The sequence below is a fragment of the Oryctolagus cuniculus genome, chromosome 14, assembly GCF_051225735.1.
Source record: "Oryctolagus cuniculus isolate XC-2025 breed Fujian yellow rabbit chromosome 14, ASM5122573v1, whole genome shotgun sequence".
NCBI lineage: Eukaryota > Metazoa > Chordata > Mammalia > Lagomorpha > Leporidae > Oryctolagus > Oryctolagus cuniculus.
Window position 1 is genome coordinate 96,911,653 of NC_142880.1, and position 20,666 is coordinate 96,932,318.

A 20,666-nucleotide genomic window follows, 5' to 3' on the forward strand; every position below is an offset into this window, starting at 1 on the left:
CCTCTCCCAGTTCCACCTGCACTGGGAGGCGGCAGTGATGCCTGAAGTACCTGGGCCCCTGCCACCCGTGGGGGAGACCCTGATGGAGCTCCTGGCTCCTGGCTTCAGCCTGGCGCAGGCCAGGCTGTTGTGGGCATTTGGGGAGTGGCCAGCAGGCAGATCTGTCAGTCTCTGTGTCTCTACCTCTCAAATAGACTCAAAGCCGGCACAGTCGGGGCTCCCGTGGGGCCCTGAGCTGGCCGCGGTCATCGTGGGAGGGTACCACCCTGCTCAGGACTCAGGTGTGTCTCTGGGGCCCGTGTGCTCACCCCGGGGGTGTGGGCTGAGCCAGGGCAGGCCCCTCCCCTGCTGTGGAGGAGGGGTGGGCAGGGCCCGAGGGGGTCTGGGCGGAGGGTTGGGGTGAGGAGCTGCTCCGAGACGGGGAGGTCTGCTCAGGGTGGAGTGCTGCACCCTGGGTGGGGACCTGTGGTATTGAGTTCAGGGCTGGACACCTCGTTCCTCTGTGACCCGGCCCCGAGAGCCGGGACTATTCAAGTTCGTGACCTGGGGCTGGGCCAGGCCATCTGGGGTGGGGCGGGCGGCGTCAGCGAGGACCTGTGACCTTGTCCCTGGGCCCTGGGCCTGTCACGTTGCTCACCTGCTGAGCGCAGCTGAGCAGCGGGGAGGAGCCGCAGAGCCGGCGCCAAGGCCATCATCAGGGCAGCCCGCCTGACCGTCTGCGCCCGGGGCTGTCTGGGCGGCCGGCCGGAGTGTGGGGTTGCGTCTCCCTCAGGCGGGGCCCGGTCTGTGGTTGCATTTTCTGCTGTTTCAGGTTTTGACCCAGAAGTGACAGCCCAGCAGTGTGGGGGATCCCAGGGGGACGTAGCCCACCCCCGACACCAACTCAGGTCCCTTCAAAGTGAGAGCGGTGGAGCAGCTCCCTCGGGCCCCGCTGCCTGCCCGCCCCCGTGGGGCACCGGACGGGACAGAGTGGTGGCCGCTGTGGGGCCAGCCTCCCCGGGTGTGGGAGTGGCCAGGGCCTGGACCTGGCAGGGAGGAGGCTGGGCTGGAGTTGGGGCCTGCCTGCTGGGGTCACTGCGGTCAGCAGGGGTCACCTTGCACTGTGGGCACCACCCCGCTGGCTCTGGGCACCCGACTGCTGCCCTGCCGCCGCACCCCTGTCCTCGCACCTCCCTGAAGGTGGGGGCCGTGTCCCCCCCCCCCGCCCCGGGACCCTCCTGGTGTCCAGCCCTGGGCGCTGGCCCACTCTCAGGGCGACTGTGGAGGGAGCCGTCAGAGGACTCATTTTCATTCTATTTGCGAGGTGCCTTCCCCGCTGTCTTAGCTCCTGACGTGCGCACGGCAGCCAAGGCTGGGCTGGCTGAAGCCTGGAGCTCCACGCGGGTCTCCCACGGGGTGCACGGCCATTGCTGCTTCTCCCGGGCGCGGCTGCAGGACGGGCCGTGGAGCCAGGACTGGAGCCAGGCCCTCCCCTGTGGGACGTGGCCCAGGGAAGCTGGTTCTGCGAGGTGGCACCGTCCCGCTGTGGAGTAGAGTGAGAGTCGCCCGGGCTCTGAGCGTGGCTCTGATGGGGCGTCCCTCACAGCCACGTGCGTGCAGTGCTGACATGGCCACATCCCTACAGCCACGGCAGGCGTGGCTCTGACGTGGCAGCGTCTCCCACAGCCGCGGCAGGCATGGCTCTGACGTGGCAGCGTCTCCCACAGTCATGGCAGGCGTGGCTCTGACGTGGCAGCGTCTCCCACAGCCGCAGCAGGCGTGGCTCTGACGTGGCAGCGTCTCCCACAGTCATGGCAGGCGTGGCTCTGACGTGACAGTGTCTCCCACAGCCGCAGCAGGCGTGGCTCTGACGTGGCAGCGTCTCCCACAGTCATGGCAGGCGTGGCTCTGACGTGGCAGTGTCTCCCACAGCCGCAGCAGGCGTGGCTCTGACGTGGCAGCGTCTCCCATGGCACCGCTGCTGGCCTGGTGCTGTCTCACCTCCCTCAGGAGGGGGAAAAGGGCAGCACCCACCCCACCCTGCGCCCCCTGGGGACCACTCCCCGGGTCACGGCCCACATTGAGCCCCCAAGGCCCTGGGCGGCTGGAGCTGAGCCCCCTCTCCCTGCAGGCGATGGGAGCGCGCGGGAGAGCAGCCCGTTCATCGGCAGCGCGGCCGCGGACAGCGACAGCCTGCTGGAGGGCAAGAACATGGCCCTCTTCGAGGTAACTGGCCTCCTCCCTGGGCTCTTTAAACGCGCGTTTACTTAGAAGTAGAGCGGTCGGGCCCCTCGCACGAGCCGTCCCTGCTGCCTTCCATGTTAGCAGGGAGCCGGGTGGGACGCAGACGGGGCCCAGGCGGGGGCCTGGACCTGGGCGGTGCAGGAGCAGCCGTCGCCACAGGGCCCCAGGCCGTGGGCTGCCCTTGGGACTGGACGCCGGGGACCCCTGACCTGCAGCTCTGTGTCTGCGGACGCTCAGCCCCAGCCAGCCCCATGGAGCCCACCCACCCCAGCTCTGACCCTGGCCAGCCCCTTGGAGCCTGCCCACCCTAGCTCCAGACCCTGGCTGGCCCGCTGGAGCCCACCCACCCTAGCTCCGGGCCTGGCCAGCCCCCTGGAGCCCGCCAACCCCAGCTCCAGACCCTGGCCAGCCCCCTGGAGCCCGCCTGCCTGCCCCAGCTCCAGGCATGGCCAGCCCCCTGGGGCCCACCTGCCTGCCCCAGCTCCAGGCATGGCCAGCCCCCTGGAGCCCGCCCACTCCAGCTCCGACCCTGGTCAGCCCCCTGGAGCCCGCCCACTCCAGCTCTGACCCTGGTCAGCCCCCTGGAGCCCGCCCACCCCAGCTTCGACCCTGGCCAGCCCCCTGAGCCCTCCCACCCCAGCTCCGACCCTGGCCAATCCCTTGGAGCCCACCTTCCTCCCCCAGCTCCAGACCCTGGCCAATCCCTTGGAGCCTACGTGCCTGCCCCAGCTCCGACCCTGGCCAGCCCCCTAGAGCCTGCCTGCCTGCCCCAGCTCCGACCCTGGCCAGCCCCCTAGAGCCTGCCTGCCTGCCCCAGCTCCGACCCTGGCCAGCCCCCTAGAGCCCGCCTGCCTCCCCCAGCTCTAGGCCTGGCCAGCCCCCTGAGCCCTCCCGCCCCAGCTCCGGCCCCACCCCCGTCACCCAGCCTGGAGCCCCTGCCTCTGGCTCCAGGCCCACCCACAGGTGTGTGGGGGCCCCGCCGGCTCCGTTCAGAGCGGCCTGGCTGAGGGAGCCTGGGTGGGCGGTGACCGGTTCCTGCCCGTAGGAGGAGATGGACAGCAACCCCATGGTGTCCTCGCTGCTCAACAAGCTGGCCAACTACACCAACCTGAGCCAGGGCGTGGTGGACCACGAGGAGGCCGAGGACAGCCGGCCGCGCGAGTCCAAGGTGCGCCCCCTGGGGGTCCTGGGCCCTGGACACGCCATGCCCTGGGTGTGCTGGGGGTCCTGGGCCCTGGACATGCTGTTCCCTGGGGGCCTGGGGGATCCTGGGGGGTCCTGGGCCCTGGCCACCTGGCCACCTGTGACCTGGGGGTCCTGGGGGATCTGGGGGTCCTGGGCCCTGGCCACCTGTGCCTTGGGGGCCCTGGTGGGTTCTGGGCCCTGGACGCATGCGCTCTGAGCTGGCCCTGGCCACCTGTGCCCTGGGGATCTGGGGGTCCTGGGCCCTGGACGCGCTCTGAGCCGGCCTGGCCACCTGTGCCCTGGGGGTCCTGGGGGTCCTGGGGGTCCTGGGCCCTGGCCACCTGTGCCCTGGGGGTCCTGGGAGTCCTGGGCCCTGGCCACCTGTGCCCTGGGGGTCTGGGGGTCCTGGGGGTCCTGGGCCCTGGCCACCTGTGCCCTGGGGGTCCGGGGGTCCTGGGCCCTGGGCGCGCTCTGAGCCGGCCTGGCCACCTGTGCCCTGGGGGTCCTGGGCCCTGGGCGCGCTCTGAGCTGGCCTGGCCACCTGTGCCCTGGGGGTCCTGGGGGTCCTGGGCCCTGGCCACCTGTGCCCTGGGGGTCCGGGGGTCCTGGGGGTCCTGGGCCCTGGCCACCTGTGCCCTGGGGATCCGGGGGTCCTGGGCCCTGGGCGCGCTCTGAGCCGGCCTGGTCACCTGTGCCCTGGGGATCCGGGGGCCCTGGCCACCTGTGGCCTGGGGGTCCTGGGTCCTGGGCCCTGGGCGCGCTCTGAGCTGGCCTGGCCACTGTGCTCGCAGGCCCCGTGCATGGGCACCTTCATCGGCGTCTACCTGCCCTGCCTGCAGAACATCCTGGGCGTCATCCTCTTCCTGCGCCTGACCTGGATCGTGGGCGCAGCCGGCGTCCTGGAGTCCTTCCTCATCGTGTCCATGTGCTGCACCTGCGTGAGTGGGCCCAGGGCAGCAGGGCTCTGTCCCAGGTGGCCGAGGGGCGCGGACGCGCAGCAGGCCACCTTCCCAGGCCCTGGTGTCTTCAGGGTCCCCTCGTGCAGACAGGAGTCGGGGAGGCGGAGCCTGGCCTGGGCTGACCCCGGCCTCTGGTCTTGACTGCCCCGGGTTCTGTCCCCCTCCCCCATGACCGGCTGTTCCCTGAGGCCTTCTGTCTGGGAGGAATCCAGACAGTGCAGATGGGCGGAGACCCTGCCCCGGCCCCTGGCCGTGTGGCCACACAGGCCTTCCTGGACAGAGGGCGGGTAGCGGGACGCTCTCCTGGACCCGGGGCGGACGGCATCGGGTGGCCCCCGTGCCTCGTGAGAGCGAGCTGGGCTCCAGGCCGAGCCGGTCTTTCGGGGCCGGGGGCTCCTGTCTTCGCTCCCTTTGGGTCTGCAGGGGCACAGTGGGTGGGGGCAGGGCTCAGAGCCAGAGCCGGGTGTTCCCGCCCCTCAGCAGCTCCTTTGAGACCAACAGCCGGGGTCCGGGAGCAGCCCCGAGGCCGGCCCCCCAGGGAAGTTTCTGGAACACATGCCCGTGCCTTTGCAGACAATGCTGACGGCCGTCTCCATGAGTGCCATCGCCACCAACGGCGTCGTCCCAGGTGAGGGGCGCCGATGGCCCCCCAGGCTCCCAGGGCTGCTGGGAGGCAGTGCGGCACCCCCCGGAGGCCTGGGTCTCCTGCCCGGTCCTGGGCAGCAGGAGGTCCTGCGCCCCCTGCTGGCTGTCCCGCAGGGCTGCGGGGAGGGCTGGGGGAAGCCGGGAGCCGCTCCTATCCCCCTGCGCCTGCGGCCCTGCCCGGAGACACAGGATGCCTCCTTTCGGTTCTGAGTTTTAGTTTCCCGTGTCACCCCAAAGATCAGACGGAGGCCCATAGCGCGGATCACGGCCCAGGCCCCATTGGGGGGGCAGCCGTGGCTCCCAGGGGGCTCTGTGGTCCCCGTCTGGCCCCTGGCCAGGAGCTTGGAGGATGCTGTGCCCTCGCCCGGGGTTTTGCCTGTGGAAAGGGGAGGCCCTGATGTGGTTCCTGGTCAGTGGTTCATCAACAGCAGAGCCCTGGTAACTGACAGCTCACGCCCTTGGCCCGGGCTCTGCTCGGCCCCAGCTGGGTCCTGGGTAGCGCCGTCCCACAGGCTCAGCGGGGGAGGTCACGTGCCGGCGGCGGCCTTGGAAGCTGCTGCTCGGAAAGGCGGGGCACCCCGGGAGGCTCCCAGATGCCCCAGCGTCCTGCCGGGCAGCGTCCAGGCCCATCGCAGTCCCCGCACAGATCCCCGGGGCCAGACGGGCCTCAGGCAGCTGGCTTTCTTTTCTAAGATTTATTGATTGATTTCTTTGAAAGAGTTACAGCAAGGGGGGTCGGGGGAGGGAGAGAGAGAGGTCCTCCATCCGCTGGTTCCCTCCCCAAATGGCTGCAACGGCCGGAGCTGCGCCAGTCCAAAGCCAGGAGCCAGGAGCCTCTTCCAGGTCTCCCAGGGACTTGGGTCAGTCATCCTCCACTGCTTTCCCAGGCCTCAGAAGAGAGCTGGATGGGAAGTGGAGCAGCCGAGACTTGAACTGGCGCCCATAGGGAATGCCGGTACCGCAGGCCAGGGCGTTAACCTGCTGCTGGCCCTGTTTTTCTGTTGAACAAAGGTTAACACGCTGGGTGTCCTGCCTGACGTGGACAACACCCAGGCCTGTTGCAGGGAGGGAGCCCCTGGGGCTGGGGGCCCTGCAGACCATGCTCTGGGCCTCCGCTCTCTTCCACAAGGGGCTGCCGGCGCAGGAGCGGGCGCGTCTCCCGAGGTGCGGCTCAGTGTGGAAGCCGTGGGCTGCTGCCAGGGTTCCGTGGGGGTCACGGCCCCGGGAGCCCGCAGGCCTGCCTGCGAGGTCTGACCCCCGTCCTGTTGGCAGCTGGCGGCTCCTACTACATGATATCCCGCTCGCTGGGGCCTGAGTTCGGAGGGGCCGTGGGCCTCTGCTTCTACCTGGGCACCACCTTTGCAGGCGCCATGTACATCCTGGGCACCATTGAGATTTTCCTGGTGAGCACTGGGCGGACGCCACGCACGCCCCAGGGCCCCCACCCTGTGCCTCTGCACGCGTCCCGGGGGTGGGGTGGTGCTTAGGGGTGACGGCGCCCCTCATGGGGTGTCCCAAAGGGGAGGCCGCCGTCCCCGTATCCAGTGGCGTTGGCCGTGGGCTTGCTTCCTTGGGCAGCAGAAGGCCCTGAGGTGGTCGAGGCTGGGGTGGCGGCCCTCTGGACGCGGCCCCTCTCCTCGCAGACGTACATCTCCCCGGGAGCAGCCGTGTTCCAGGCCGAGACCCCCGAGGGCGAGGCGGCCGCCCTGCTGCACAACATGAGGGTGTACGGCTCCTGCACGCTGGCCCTCATGGCCGTGGTGGTCTTCGTGGGGGTCAAGTACGTGAACAAGCTGGCCCTGGTCTTCCTGGCCTGCGTCGTGCTGTCCATCCTGGCCATCTACGCTGGCGTCATCAAGACCGCCTTTGACCCCCCGGACATCCCGTGAGTCCCTGTGGGCCTCTCACACACCCCTCTCTCTGGGCCAGGCACGGGGGCTGAGGGTGGGTCCCACCGGGTCCTGCCTCTTCCAGGCTGCCCATGGCCTTGTCCTGAGAAGCAGGGTGTGAGGCGGTCTGGGCACGCCCAGGAGGACAGGAGACCTGGTGGAGGCCCTGGGCACTCGCAGAAGCTGCTCCCGGGTGCCCACACCTCTGCTTGGGGGCGGTGGTCGGTGAGCACATGGGGCGGACATTTGCCGTACGGGACGCGGCGCCCACCACCCCCAGAGCCGGTCCAAGGAGCAGCTGGGTCCCCGGGCTGGTAGCCCCTCAGGAGCCCGTGTGGAGGGGCCCTGGGGGAGTGGCCTCCCTGGTGCCTGGGTGAGAGCCGGGAGCTTCCGCAGGGCTCAGGCCCCTGTCGCGCCAGGGTCTGCCTCCTCGGGAACCGCACGCTGGCGAGGCGCGGCTTCGACACCTGTGCCAAGGTGCGCGCAGTCAGCAACGGCACAGCCACCACCGCGCTCTGGGGCCTCTTCTGCAACGGCTCCAGCCTCGACACCGCCTGCAACGAGTACTTTGCCCAGAACAACGTCACCGAGATCCAGGGCATCCCCGGCGTGGCCAGCGGCGTGCTCCTGGGTGAGCCCAGCGGGGAGGCAGGGCGCCCCAACCATCGGGCTTCCCCGGGGCCCTGGCGCCTCTGGCCCAGCCGAGTCCCGGGGTCCCCTTCCCAGCAGCTGTAGACAGCCTGAGGGCTCCCCAGAGCCGTAGAAGTGTTGGGGGCCCCTCCTGGAGGCCTGCGTGCCGGGCTGGGACTTGCTGGGTACAGGAAGTGATGAGCGGGCAGGGGTCTTCCCCAGCCCGACATGGCCGACGTTACAGGAAGGAAGGTTTCCAGGTGTGGCCTGGGTCCCCTCGTTGCCATGCCCGGGGGTTGAGGTCGTGGTGGCAGGGGGGGCAGGGGTGGGTGGCAGGGTGTGGGGGTGTCTGCAGGCCAGGCCAGGGTCCACCCCCGAGGCCTCCAGCAGGTGAGACAGCCTGGCGCTCGCCCGCACCTCCCTGACAGAAGGTTCCGGAACGCCCTCAGGAAGTCTGCCTCCGCGTCCCCTCCCCCTGCAGATAACCTGTGGAGCGCGTACTCGGACAGGGGGGCATTCGTGGAGAAGAAGGGCGTGGCCTCGGTGCCCACGCCCGAGGACGGCCGGGCCAGCGGGCTGCCCTACGTGCTGTCGGACATCACGACCTACTTCACCGTGCTGGTCGGCATCTACTTCCCCTCCGTGACCGGTGAGCGGCCTCCAGCTCCGCCCTGGCGGGGTGGCCTCCGCCGGGGCGCCGTGCCGTGACGCCGCCCGTGTGTCTGCAGGCATCATGGCGGGCTCCAACCGGTCCGGGGACCTCAAGGACGCGCAGAAGTCCATCCCCACGGGCACCATCCTGGCCATCGTGACCACGTCATTCATCTGTATCCTTGGACGGCCGAGGCTGGGGGCCCCAGCTGCCCTCCCCTGGAGCGGGCGATAGGGCAGCACGAGTGAGCTGCCACAGCTGTCGCCTCTGAGACCCTGGGTGTGACCCTGCCCGGTGTCGGCACGGCCGGTGCAGCCGGGCAACCAGAGGACAGCGCCCTGGGGACCCCACGGGTGGGCGTGGGGTGGGGAGAACCCTGCTGGTGCGGGTGCTGCACTCCCATCCCCACCGCTGACCCCCGCTGACGGCTGTGCCCCCATACCCATACCATACACATGCACACCCACACACAGCCAGGTGGCTGCGGCCCCACCCCGCCTCCCTGCTCTGGGGCCACTTCCTTAACGGAGCCCCAGACCTCTCGTGCATCGTGCTGTTTGGCGCCTGCATCGAAGGCGTGGTCCTGCGAGACAAGTGCGTCCAGCCCTCACCCCGCCCTCACCCCGCCCGCCCTGAGGAAGACTAGCATTGGAGTGGACACTTCCTGGGGGGTGGGCTGACCTCTGCTGCCCGTCCGGCCTGAGCTGGCAGCCGGGGAGTGACGTTGACAAACGCTGACCCCAGCCGGGCAGACTGCAGGGGTGCAGCGGGGCAAGGTTGGGACCTTGGCAGACCTCCCGGGCTGCCTCTGGGTGGAGGCGCAGTGGGGGTCCCAGTGGGGGGCAGTGATGCCCACAGGCCCCAGGACGCCGCCCGTCCCTCAGAGCCACTGTGGCCTGGGCTGGGCCGAGAGCAACCTAGGGGAGCAGGACCCTGGGCAGGGGCAGCCCTCCTCCTCAGGGTCCCTGCCCTGCTGCACAGACCCCAGAGAGGGCCTCGGGTGAGGCCAGGCCAGGGCTCCAGTCTGGTGCCTTCACCGTCCCTGTCTCTCGGCGGTGGTGCTGAACCCCACGCGTGCCCGCCCACAGGTTCGGGGAGGCCCTGCAGGGGAACTTGGTCATCGGCATGCTGGCCTGGCCATCCCCCTGGGTCATCGTCATCGGCTCCTTCTTCTCCACCTGCGGCGCGGGGCTGCAGAGCCTCACCGGGGCGCCGCGCCTGCTGCAGGCCATCGCCCGCGACGGCATCGTGCCCTTCCTGCAGGTGAGCCCCCCACCCCACCCCAGAGGGGCCGGGGCCAGGCCCGTGAGCGTCCCCAGGGGAACAAAGACGGTAGACACCTGTGTGCCGCCTCCAGACCCGGGGTCCCTGCGGCTGCTGTGCAAGGCCTTCTGGGTTGACTGGGAGAGGGAGGTGTGGCCGTGAGGCCCGAGTCTCGGGTGGGCGTCGTGGTCCTGTGGCCCTGGGGAGGAGCCAGGTCTGGGGCTCCAGCCAAAGCGGTGAGGACAGGGCTGGGCCCCCCGTGGCCTCTGTCCAACGTGTCCTCACGTATGAGTCCGGCCAGGCCGGGCCAGCTCAGCACCCCCTCTGATGTCCCCGCCTGGTGCTCCGACGTCCGCCCGGGCACTTCCTGTTTGCCCGACTCGGTTCTCGGGGCCCACAGCGGCCCGGGCTCAGTCCCCCAGGCCTCAGTCTGGTTCCTTGGGGCGCAGGCTGGGTCCCAGCTCCCTGACCCCGGCAGAACATGGAGGCCGGCGGGCGGGTTACAGGAAGGGCCTCTGCTGTGCCCTGCCCCCACCCCCAGTTGACCATTCTTCCCTGGATCTGCGTCGTAGGGAGCTGGCTAGACAAGCCTTACGACCTTGGTGGTGAGGGTGGCTTTCTGGAAACTCCTGCTGCTCCCACCCCTGAGACTGGTCTTCAGGGTCTCCTGAGGCCACCTGGTGCCTTTGGGGAGCTGGTCCACATGCCACCGTCTGCTCTCGGCCACCGTCCCCTCTGCATGGGCACCAAGGCGGTGGCTGTGCTGACCGGACGGGGCCCTGCGGCCTGGCCCTGCCCTGCATGCTGTGCCTGGAGCCCTGGGCAGGGAGGTCGCGGAAGCCAGGGCTGTCCTGAGGACGGCACGAGAGCTGCGGTGGCAGCCTGCCACGGATGGGGAGGGGCCTGGGCTCTCGTGCAGGCTGAGCGGGAGTGGGGCCGATGGTGGCTGGGGGCCGGTCAGGTGCAGGCCCTGTAGAGCCGCCTGGGCGTGGGCCAGCCCGTGGTGCAGCCCCTTTCTATCCTCCCGCAGGTGTTTGGCCACGGGAAGGCCAACGGGGAGCCCACGTGGGCCCTGCTGCTCACGGCCCTCATCTGCGAGACGGGCATCCTCATCGCCTCCCTGGACAGCGTGGCGCCCATCCTGTCCATGTGAGTGGGCGCGGGGCGCCAGGCCTGAGGGCCGAGCAGTCGGGGACGCGAGGGGACACAGAGCCGGGGGGTGGGGGGGGGAAGGGTTGGCCAGGCGCGCCAGCTCAGCGTGGGCCCCCCCCGCTCTGTCCGCAGGTTCTTCCTCATGTGCTACATGTTCGTGAACCTGGCCTGCGCCGTGCAGACCCTGCTGCGCACCCCCAACTGGCGCCCGCGCTTCAAGTATTACCACTGGTGAGGGCGCCCGTCCTCCGTGGGGAAGGGGCGGGGCAGGGGGCGGTACCACGGGGCAAGGGGCGGTATTACCGCTGGGGATGGCCCCATCTGGTCCTCCGTGGGGAAGGGGCGGGGCAGGGGGCGGTACCACGGGGCAAGGGGCGGTATTACCACTGGGGATGGCCATACCTGGTCCTCCATGGGGGAGGGGGTGGAGCAGGGGGCGGTACCACGGGGCATGGGGTGGTACTACCACTGGGGATGGCCCCATCTGGTCCTCCGTGGGGAAGGGGGCGGTACCACGGGGCAAGGGGCGGTATTACCGCTGGGGATGGCCCCATCTGGTCCTCCGTGGGGAAGGCGCGGGGCAGGGGGTGGTACCACGGGGCAAGGGGCGGTATTACCACTGGGGATGGCCATACCTGGTCCTCCATGGGGGAGGGGGTGGAGCAGGGGGCGGTACTACCACTGGTGAGGGCGCCCGTCCTCCGTGGGGGAGGGGCGGGGCAGGGGGCGGTACCACGGGGCAAGAGGCGGTATTACCACTGGGGATGGCCCCATCTGGTCCTCCGTGGGGGAGGGGCGGGGCAGGGGGCAGTATTACCGCTGGGGATGGCCCCACCTGGTCCTCCATGGGGGGGGGTGGAGCAGGGGGCGGTACTACCGCTGGGGAAGCCCCGCCTGGCCAGGTCCTTGGCCTCTGTGTCCAGGTGTGCCCTGGACGTGCAGGGTCTCCGTGTGGCCCACGGGGTCCTTCCTGCATGCCGAGTGCCCCTGTGGCCCCCACAGGACCCTGTCCTTTCTGGGCATGAGCCTGTGCCTCGCCCTCATGTTCATCTGCTCCTGGTACTACGCGCTGTTTGCCATGCTCATCGCCGGCTGCATCTACAAGTACATCGAGTACCGCGGGTGAGCCCCGGAGCCGAGTGGTGGTGCCCGAGCCAAGCAGGCGGGGCCCCCAGCTCCCCTCTGCGCGCAGCGCTCTTCCTCCCAGGGGCACTGGCCCTGTGCCCTGTCCACACGGTGACCCTGTCCCCGCCAGCCGCCCATCCCAGCGTGGCCGCTCGGCAATCCCTCCCTGAGGTGGAGAAGGCCCTGGGCTCCAGGGCAGTGCCCGAGCTGCGGGGTGAGTGGTTCCCTGCCGTCCCCCAGGGCCGAGAAGGAGTGGGGTGATGGCATCAGGGGCCTGTCGCTGAACGCCGCCCGCTACGCCCTGCTGCGCGTGGAGCACGGCCCGCCCCACACCAAGAACTGGAGGTGAGCGGCTGGGCCTGTCCCGGCCCGCGTTCAGTGACCCCTGGGGAAGCCTTGGTCCAGGGGCGGGGCCTGGCCCCCAGCAGCCCCCATGGCCGCCGCGCTGAGCGCTGCCCCTGACGCCCAGGCCGCAGGTGCTGGTGATGCTGACCCTGGACGCCGAGCAGCGCGTGACGCACCCGCGCCTGCTGTCCTTTACCTCCCAGCTGAAGGCCGGCAAGGGCCTGACCATCGTGGGCTCTGTGCTGGAGGGCACCTTCCTGGACAAGCACGTGGAGGCGCAGCGGGCCGAGGAGGTGGGGCTCGTCCCGGCCCCACGCGGGAGGCCGCGGGCCTGGGTCTGGGAGTGTGCGGGGACCGAGACCCAGGGGCAGGCCAGGCCCCTCCCCCTCCCCGCCCTTCCTGGCCCCGGGGCGGTGCCCCATTCGGGTGCCAGAGGCAGGCGCACCTGCTGTCCCTGCGTGTCTCCTGTGCACACACGCCCGCCGAGTGCCCGGCCCTGACCCGCTCTGTGCCGCAGAACATCCGGGCGCTGATGGGGGCAGAGAAGATGAAGGGCTTCTGCCAGCTGGTGGTCTCCTCCAGCCTGCGCGACGGCTGCTCGCACCTGATCCAGGCGGCCGGCCTGGGCGGCATGAAGCACAACACGGTGCTCATGGCCTGGCCCGAGGCCTGGAAGCAGCCCGACAGCCCCTACTCCTGGAAGTACTTCGTCGGTGGGTGTGGCCGGCGCCGGGCGCGGGCCCTGGGAGCTGGGAGCACGCGCGGCCGGCCGGGAAGGTGACCGCCGGCGCCGCCTCTCCCCGCAGACACGGTCCGCGACACCACCGCGGCGCAGCAGGCCCTGCTGGTGGCCAAGAACATCGACGCGTTCCCGCAGAACCAGGAGCGCTTCAGCGAGGGCAGCATCGACGTGTGGTGGGTGGTGCACGACGGCGGCATGCTCATGCTGCTGCCCTTCCTGCTGCGGCAGCACAAGGTGCGGGGCGGGGCCTGGGTGGGCGGGGCCTCCGGGGGGCGGGGCCTGCGGACGCGCTGACGCCAGCCCCGCCCGCCAGGTGTGGCGCAAGTGCCGGATGCGCATCTTCACGGTGGCGCAGGTGGACGACAACAGCGTGCAGATGAAGAAGGACCTGCAGATGTTCCTGTACCACCTGCGCATCAGCGCCGAGGTGGAGGTGGTGGAGATGGTGCGTGGCCGGCGTGGCCGGCGTGGCCGGCGTGGGGCTCCGGCTGTGGGTGCGAGTCGCGCCTGCTGCCGCCGTCTGCGTGCCCAGAACGTTCTCGGGTATGCGGCTGGGGGGAGACGCGGGCTGGCAGAAGCCGCCGAGGCACCGCTCCCCCGCCCTGCAGAGGGCAGAGCCGTGGACGCCGGGTCTGGGTTTGCGACTCTCGGGCGTCTCCACCACACGCGTGCTTGGCACCCGATGCCTGGGGCACCAGCACAGCCTCCTGGTCCCGGGAGCCCAGGCCAGCCGGCCACCCCTCTGCCATGGACTGCTCCGTGGCCGTGACCGCTCTCGGTCTCCACTAACAGCTGCCGTGGGCAGGACTCTGGTCCCCGCGTGGCCAGTGCTGAAGACCCTGCCGTCCTGTGTGGTCTCCACGTGGCTTCCACGTGGACGTAGCCTCAGGTGGGGCAGGGTGGCCTGAGGAGCAGCCCACGCCTGTCGCTGGGGCACCGGCACCCCAGCCCACGGTCACCTGGTCAGCCTGGGGTTGCAGTGTCATCCACAGGCTCGGGGCTGCCCGGGCAGGGGAGCTGAGGCCCGGGGGCGGCGGCAGCGCCTCACACTCGCTCTGGGACTCCAGGTGGAAAACGACATCTCCGCCTTCACCTACGAGAAGACGCTGCTGATGGAGCAGAGGTCTCAGATGTTGAAGCAGATGCAGCTCACCAAGGGCGAGCGGGAGCGGGAGGTGAGCGTGCGGGCGGGAGAGGGAGAAGGAGGTGAGAGGCCCGGGCGTGCAGGCGGGAGAGGGAGGTGAGCGGCCCCGGTGTGCGGGCGGGAGAGGGAGGTGAGAGGGAGGTGAGCGGCCCGGGCGTGTGGGTGGGAGAGGGAGTGGGAGGTGAGCGGCCCAGGCGTGCGGGCAGGTGGGAGTGGGAGAGGGAGGTGAGTGGCCCGGGGCGGACGGCGGGGGTTGGGGGGTGAGGCCCGGGCATGCGGGCGGGAGAGGGAGGTGAGAGGCCCGGGTGTGTGGGCGGGCGGGGCGGTGGGCCCACAGACGGCTGTCCGGGCACGCAGCGTCCCCGGTGTGGCACCGGCTTATGCCCGCTGCCCCTGGTGTCGCCGTGAGGGGCGTGCCCAGCCCGAAGCGTGCAGAGTGACGGCTCCTGTGTGTCTGCAGTGGCTGGGGTGGGGCGCTGAGGGGACGCGCTTCTGCCTGGGTCACGGCAGCACTCCGTCAGCTCCGGGCCTTGGGTTTGCCCGGGGCTCCCGCAGTCAGTGCGGGGCTCCCGTGGTGACGGGTCAGGCAGGGCACGGAAGTCGATCTGAGGGGCCCTGCGGTGCCCACCACCTGCTGATTCTGTGGGGGCCGCGGGCCTCCTGCCGCGGGCACAGCTGCCGGTCATCTCCCCTTTTACACTTCCGCAGTGGGGGCCCAGGCAGTGGTGGCCTGGGTGACGCGCCCCCCCCGGGAGCCCTGGGGGCAGGGGGTGGACGCTGGCCTCCCCCTGGGAGCACCTGAGATGTTCCTGTGCTGGCAGGCAGGGGAGGGTGGCCTGGGGCCATGTCCAGCGAGAACTGCCCAGTGCCAGTGTCCCCTTGGTGCCCACATGGAGCCCTGGGGCCTTCTCTCTGGGGCAGGGGGAGGCGGGAGGAGCAGGGCCGGGCCAGTCGTGCGCTGCTCAGCCCTCGCATCTGCAGGGCGGCCTGGCCCCAGTGGCCACTGCTCACGCCGAGCCCCGCCCACCCCAGGCACAGCTGATCCACGACAGGAACACGGCGTCCCACACGGCAGCCTCCAGGGCCCAGGCCCCGCCGACACCGGACAAGGTGCAGATGACCTGGACCAAGGAGAAGCTGACGGCGGAGAAGCACAGGAACAAGGACGCCGGCACGGCTGGGTTCCGAGACCTCTTCAGCCTGAAGCCGTGGGTGTCGGCCGCTGGCCTCTGGGGGGGGGAGGAGTGCGGGGCGGCCCCAGGGGACGGAGCCCACCCTGTGCACCGTGGAGCTGGGATGGCCCCAGGGGATGGAGCCCACCCTGTGCCCTGCGGAGCTGGGATGGCCCCAGGGGACGGAGCCCGCCCTGTGCCCTGCGGAGCTGGGGCGGCCCCAGGGGAGGGGAGCCCGGGCCGTGGAGGAGGAGTGAGGCAGCTGTGCTCAGTCACTCCAGCTGGTGGGGAGCCGGGGCTGCTCCCTCTGGGAAAGACGGGGCCCGTGATGCCTGTGGGGTCGGGCGGGACCCAGGTGGGCTGCAGAGGCCTCGTGCTCACAGCTGCCCTGTGCTTTCTCCTCTGCGTAGAGAATGGGGGAACCTGTAAGTCGCTGCCAGGCTTGGGCCTCTCAGCCCTGGCCTCCTTGCATGCTCGCGTGTGCAGCCATGTGTGCCGTGTGCGCATCTGTGTCCCGGTGTGGGCCCCGTGCAGGCAGAGCTCAGCCCTGGCCTCCTCGCATGCTCACGTGTACAGCCGTGTGTGTGCACATGTGTGTCCTGGTGCAGGCCCCGTGCAGGCAGAGCTCAGCCCTGGCCTCCTTGCATGCTCGCGTGTACAGCCGTGTGTGTGTGCATCTGTGTCCCAGTGCAGGCCCCGTGCAGGCAGGGAGCTGCACCCTGGCCTCGCGTGTATAGCCGTGTGTGTGCACATGTGTGTCCTGGTGCGGGCCCCATGCAGGCAGAGCTCCGCCGAGGTGTCCACACCCGTCTCCCGTGGAACTCCCTGGGGCCCACGCTGGACTCACTCGGAGCTGAGGCCAGCTGGTCCCGGGGGTTCCCCCACGTGTAGGGCAGGCGTGGGGTCCTCGTGTCCCTGAATGGGAGCCAGGCCTGTGACTTCAGGTCAAGACAGGACCTGCGATGCTTCCCCTGTGCAATCTGCCCTCCCCACGGGGAAGGGGTGTGGTCAGTCCGAGTTCCCAGGCAGGTGCTGTCCATCTCGTCTCCTCTGCCGTCACCTCGCTCTGCCCCCCACGCCGTGATCTCGTGGGCCTGGGGCAGGCGGGGGGCTGTGAGCCACCCGTGCCCACCACGTGGACCACCAGGGAGTTGGCTGCCGAGAGAGTCAGCCATGTTGACACAGGAGTAGGGCTTGCTTCCCCGTGGGCACACACGTGGGCGCACACACGTGCACAGACCTGTGCGAGGTCGGGTCTCCCTGGGCTTGGGCCAGCAGGCCGTAGACTCAGAGAAAACGTGGCTGCTGGGAGAGGCGCTCCCCACACGCGCCTCCGTGGGTCAGGGCAGAAGACGCCTCTGGAAGGTCAAAGGTCAGGCCTGCCCCCCCCCCCCCGTCAGCCCGCAGTGACAGCACCGTGTCCCGGGGAGCACACGTGGGTGCCCGTGTGTGTTTGCGTCTGTCTCCTCCCTGTGCATATCTGCATGTGTACGTCTGCACCGGTGTCCATGTGTGTAATGCCATGTGTGCCACACGTGTCCTGCTGCATGTCCATAGGTGTGCATGTGTGCTCTGTGTCCGGGCATGTGTGTACATGCACACGCAAGTGTGTGTTCCCTCTTTCTCTCCCTGTCTCTGCGACTCGGGAAGTGCAGGAGCCAAGGGTGTGAATCCCCACGCTGCCCGTGGGACTCCCACCCAGGACCCCGATGCCCAGCTCCCAGTCCCCTCCCCAGGGGCATGGGGGACAGATGCAGGCTGCTGTGTGCTGCCTGGGGCTCAGGGGCCGCCTGCCCTGCCCTGCCCGGCCCTGGGCTCCGGGCCCGCCGGCCGCCTCCTACCTCACAGTGCCCCAGTTCAGGGAGGGCCACTTCTCCCACGGCGGCTTCCTGGGACTCCAGTTCTGCCAGGCGCTGATGGCCCTCCCCACAGAGGGCCCGCGGTGCACGCCTGTGCCATCGCAGTGTCCCCACGCATCTGCGGCCAGGGCCGCGAGTGGCAGGGTCTCCGGTGTCCTGCCTGCCCTGGAGGCTGAAGGACCTCCTCCAGGTGGCCGAGGGCAGGGGGTCCTGGTTAGCCTGCGGCAGCTGCGCTCCACCTCCCGCCCCCCACCCCCACCCCGGGGACCCACACCGCAGGGGCTGCCCCAGCACGTGTGGGCGTGGCTTACCGAGGGGCCGCCGCCTGCTCCCCACAGGGACCACTCCAACGTCCGGCGGATGCACACGGCGGTGAAGCTGAACGGCGTGGTGCTCAGCAGGTCCCAGGACGCGCAACTGGTCCTGCTCAACATGCCGGGGCCGCCGAAGAACCGGCAGGGAGACGAGAACTGTATCCTTCCCTGCGCGCGTGCGCATGCGCACATGCGGCGCGTCTCGCGGCCCCCAGGGAGCGCACCCTCCTCCAGACCAGGGCCAGGGCGCCGAACTCAGCCTGGCGGGGTCGCCCCCACCGGGCCAAGGAAGGGGTGGCCCCGGCTCCCACGCATCCCTGGGATGGCTCAGAAGCCGGGGCGGGGGGCGTGCGGTCCGGGCCCCCTCTCAGGCGCCAGGGCCGGGGTGCGCCCCCACGAGTGCACTGGGCCCTGCTGTGGCCGTGCCCTGCCCTCCCAGCTCCTAGGTCACCTCGCCCAAGCAGACTCCTGGCCCCAGCAGTGCCCGGTGCGCAGCTACTGGCCCGCCGAGGCTCAGGGCTGCCCGCGGAACGTGCGCCGTGGGGTCCTGCCTGGGGCCCAGGGCAGCGCCCATCTGGCTGAGCCTCAGGCCCGCGGCTGGCCGCTGGGCTGGGCTGGCCGGGGGCAGCTGCTGCCTCTGCACACACACACACCCCCCGCCCCCGCCCTCCTTCCCAGCAGCTGAGTTTCTTGTGGCCTTAACTCCGCCCACCCCAGACATGGAGTTTCTGGAGGTCCTGACCGAGGGGCTGAACCGGGTCGTGCTGGTGAGGGGCGGCGGCCGGGAGGTGATCACCATCTACTCCTGAGGCCCCGGGACGGGGCAGGCCTGGACGCCCCACGGCTTCCTGCGGAAGCTTCCAGGCCTGGTGCCGGCTCCTCCTGCCGCAGGGTGTGCCCTGGGCCGGCTGCCGGCTCCCCCCAGGCCGAGTGTGGCAGGAGCCCCCAGTCCGTCCGCAGCACCCGTGAAGCACGCATGCCCCTCCGTGATGAAGGTGTGGTGCAGGGGCCTGCGCCGGCCCCCAGGGCCCCGTCTGTCAGCACGCAGGGAGCCCACTCAGCCGGGGGCCCCGAGGTCAGTGCACCCAGCCCTGTGCACCTGCCCTACGCCACAGCAACCCGACGACACCCGGTCATGCCCAGAACGCTCCCGGTGCCTGGCCTCCAGCCTGCACGTCTGGGAGCAGTGGCCAGCCGCAAGGCTGAGGGTCATCGGTGCCATCGTGGTGGCCATGCGCATGCGTGTCCCTGAGCTCCGTCCGCTGCCCCGAGTATCCATGGTCCCAGGGGGCGACACCAGGTCTTCGCAGGGCCCTACAGGTGTGGGCCCAGGACGCGGCACCGCCCCCGCTAGATGGCGTATTTATTTATTTAAACACCGGCTGTCCAGGCCCTCAACGGCTGGTGCCCACAGGCTCTACGGGGCTGGGTCCGTCCTTGGACTTCAGGCCAGGCAGAGCACGGCGTGCGCTTCTGGGCTCCCGGGGTTCGCCTGCTGTCGCGGCCATGCCCGGCCGTCCCCAGCAGGCTGTGCTGGGGGAGCCGCCCAGATCCATTGTTTTTATAGAAGCTGTCTTTGTATGATTTTTGTTTAGTAGAAAAATAAAGTGGTCTCTGAAGAACTGCACGTTTCATACTGTAGACGCTGGCGCCCCGAGGGGTTTCCCCGAGACCCCTCCCGGCATCGCAACCCGCGCCCAGTCAGCCGAGAGCCGAGGAAAGCGCCCGGTGGCGTGGTGAACGCCCCACCTGCGGGGGAGCTGGCGGCCCCGGGCACGCAGCGTGGAGGCAGCCAGTGTACCCGGCAGCTGACAACCGGTGTGGCCCAGCCGTCGGCAGAGCAGGACTGGGCAGTGGCTGTGCGTCTCTGATGGCAGGGACACGGGAGGCATTGGTGGTGACACAGGAGTTGGTGACATGGACGGTGTCCGCGGTGACCTGGGAGGCGTAGGTAGTAACACGGGAGTTGGTGGTGACACGGGAGATGCCCTCGTGCAGATCTGGACTTGGGCACTGCGCGTACTCTGCTGTGGGCTGTGGGCTGTGGGCGGGGCTGAGGTGTGAGGCTGGGCGTCCGGCGGGCACTGCATGGCTGGGTCAGCCGTCGCTGGCTTGGCCGTGGCAAGAGTGACCACGAGGGCCAGGCCTGCGGCTCTCAGCACAGAGGCGGTCCCCAGGCCAGGGGACCGAGACAGGCAGAGGCCTGCAGGTGGCCAGGCAGGCGTGGGCCTCGTGGCACAGAGCAGAGGCCTCTGGGGCCTCTACACTCATGCTGTCCCCTCCCCCAGTGGCTTTGGGGCACCCGTCCTCTGGGGTGAAGGTGCCCTGACCCCGGCACTAGACCCAAGCGCTTCTGTGGCCCCTGACCACTCCCTATGGGCACCATGTGTGGGGATGGTCCTCTGGCCGTCTGACTCAAGCACTCAACACTGGAGTGGCCCCGGGGGCAGGGTGGAGGTGTTTCTGCCCACCCCCACCCTGTGCCGAGGACCCAGTGCAGGGGCCGTGGCTGCACTGGCCACCGTGTGTCAGGCTGGCCCGGCAGAGGCAGAGAGCCAAGGCCACAGCACCAACTCGGGCCCCCAGGAGCCCCGGGCCGAGCCTCGCCTTCACGCAAGGGGGATGGAAGGGTCCCCCAGAGAGTGGACAGGGCCGGGCCTGGCCCCAGGGAACATGGTGGCCAAGGGGGCCGGCTCAGGCTGCCTGGGCAGGAGCGGGTTTACCTGGAACGCACCTGCGGGCCTTCCCCGGGCTCGGGTGCAGCTGCCCGGCTCTGAGGTCACCAGCAGCCACCACGGCCGTGCTCTGCCTCCTCCCCGGTGCCCACAGCAGAGCCCCTGCCCACCTCCATGCTCGTCCAGGTGGGCGACCTGCAAGGCTTCAGGGACTCCCGTCCCTGGCAGGATCCAGGTCCTTCCTCCAGCTCAGGCCTCCTGGGCACCAGCAGGGGACGCAGAAGGCTCAGTACAGCCGGGGTGTGGACGCCAGGGCCGGCGTGGAACGGAAGACGGTGAGGACGCCATCCCTCAGCAGCCCCCGTGCTGGACCGCCCCCAACACTGGGCCGCGTGGAAGTGCGAGCAGGTGCGGCGGCGTCCAGGGAGCCCAGCCACACGAGCGCAGGGTGTTGTTTCTGGGGTTTCCTTAGGGCCAAGTGGGGGACTCACCCATCCACGACGGCGCGGCCCGCGTGTGCTGGCGTGGACTCAGACATGCCCCCTCCTCGCTGCGCCGGCTGCACATGCGTGTGCCAGGCCTGGAGAGGAGCCTCAGCGACCAGCTGACCGCTGCTGGTTTCAACCCTGAAAACAGCGCCGGGGGCGGGGACAGGCGCCAGAGCCCGCCCCTCGTCCTGGAGGACAGCAAGG

At 70.1% G+C, this 20,666-nt stretch overlaps 1 protein-coding gene and 1 long non-coding RNA gene across 6 annotated transcripts in view; one reads left to right on the forward strand and one right to left on the reverse strand.

The window, feature by feature from the left end:
• Nucleotides 1-18,921, forward strand: part of SLC12A7 (solute carrier family 12 member 7) — a 55,773-nt gene extending 36,852 nt beyond the window's left edge. For 4 of the 5 annotated variants that reach the window (XM_070056263.2, XM_070056262.2, XM_070056261.2 and 1 more), the window contains exons 2-24: nt 2,111-2,205; nt 3,269-3,391; nt 4,200-4,346; nt 4,941-4,995; nt 6,285-6,415; nt 6,656-6,897; nt 7,321-7,532; nt 8,013-8,180; nt 8,260-8,358; nt 8,720-8,777; nt 9,272-9,446; nt 10,477-10,595; nt 10,731-10,829; nt 11,601-11,720; nt 11,964-12,068; nt 12,193-12,361; nt 12,586-12,781; nt 12,875-13,044; nt 13,124-13,255; nt 13,878-13,985; nt 14,987-15,162; nt 17,324-17,457; nt 18,017-18,921. In XM_070056263.2, the coding sequence (XP_069912364.2) occupies nt 2,111-2,205; nt 3,269-3,391; nt 4,200-4,346; nt 4,941-4,995; nt 6,285-6,415; nt 6,656-6,897; nt 7,321-7,532; nt 8,013-8,180; nt 8,260-8,358; nt 8,720-8,777; nt 9,272-9,446; nt 10,477-10,595; nt 10,731-10,829; nt 11,601-11,720; nt 11,964-12,068; nt 12,193-12,361; nt 12,586-12,781; nt 12,875-13,044; nt 13,124-13,255; nt 13,878-13,985; nt 14,987-15,162; nt 17,324-17,457; nt 18,017-18,108 (3,125 nt within the window). In that variant the 3' untranslated portion in view covers nt 18,109-18,921. 5 annotated transcript variants of the gene reach the window in all.
• Nucleotides 18,922-19,059: 138 nt separating this feature from the next.
• LOC149122448 (uncharacterized) lies at nt 19,060-20,665 on the reverse strand. The gene is made up of 3 exons (XR_016220897.1): nt 20,466-20,665; nt 20,034-20,232; nt 19,060-19,237 (listed from the first exon to the last, which is right to left on the reverse strand). It is a non-coding gene; the product is annotated as an uncharacterized LOC149122448 (long non-coding RNA).
• Nucleotide 20,666: the final 1 nt, after the last annotated feature.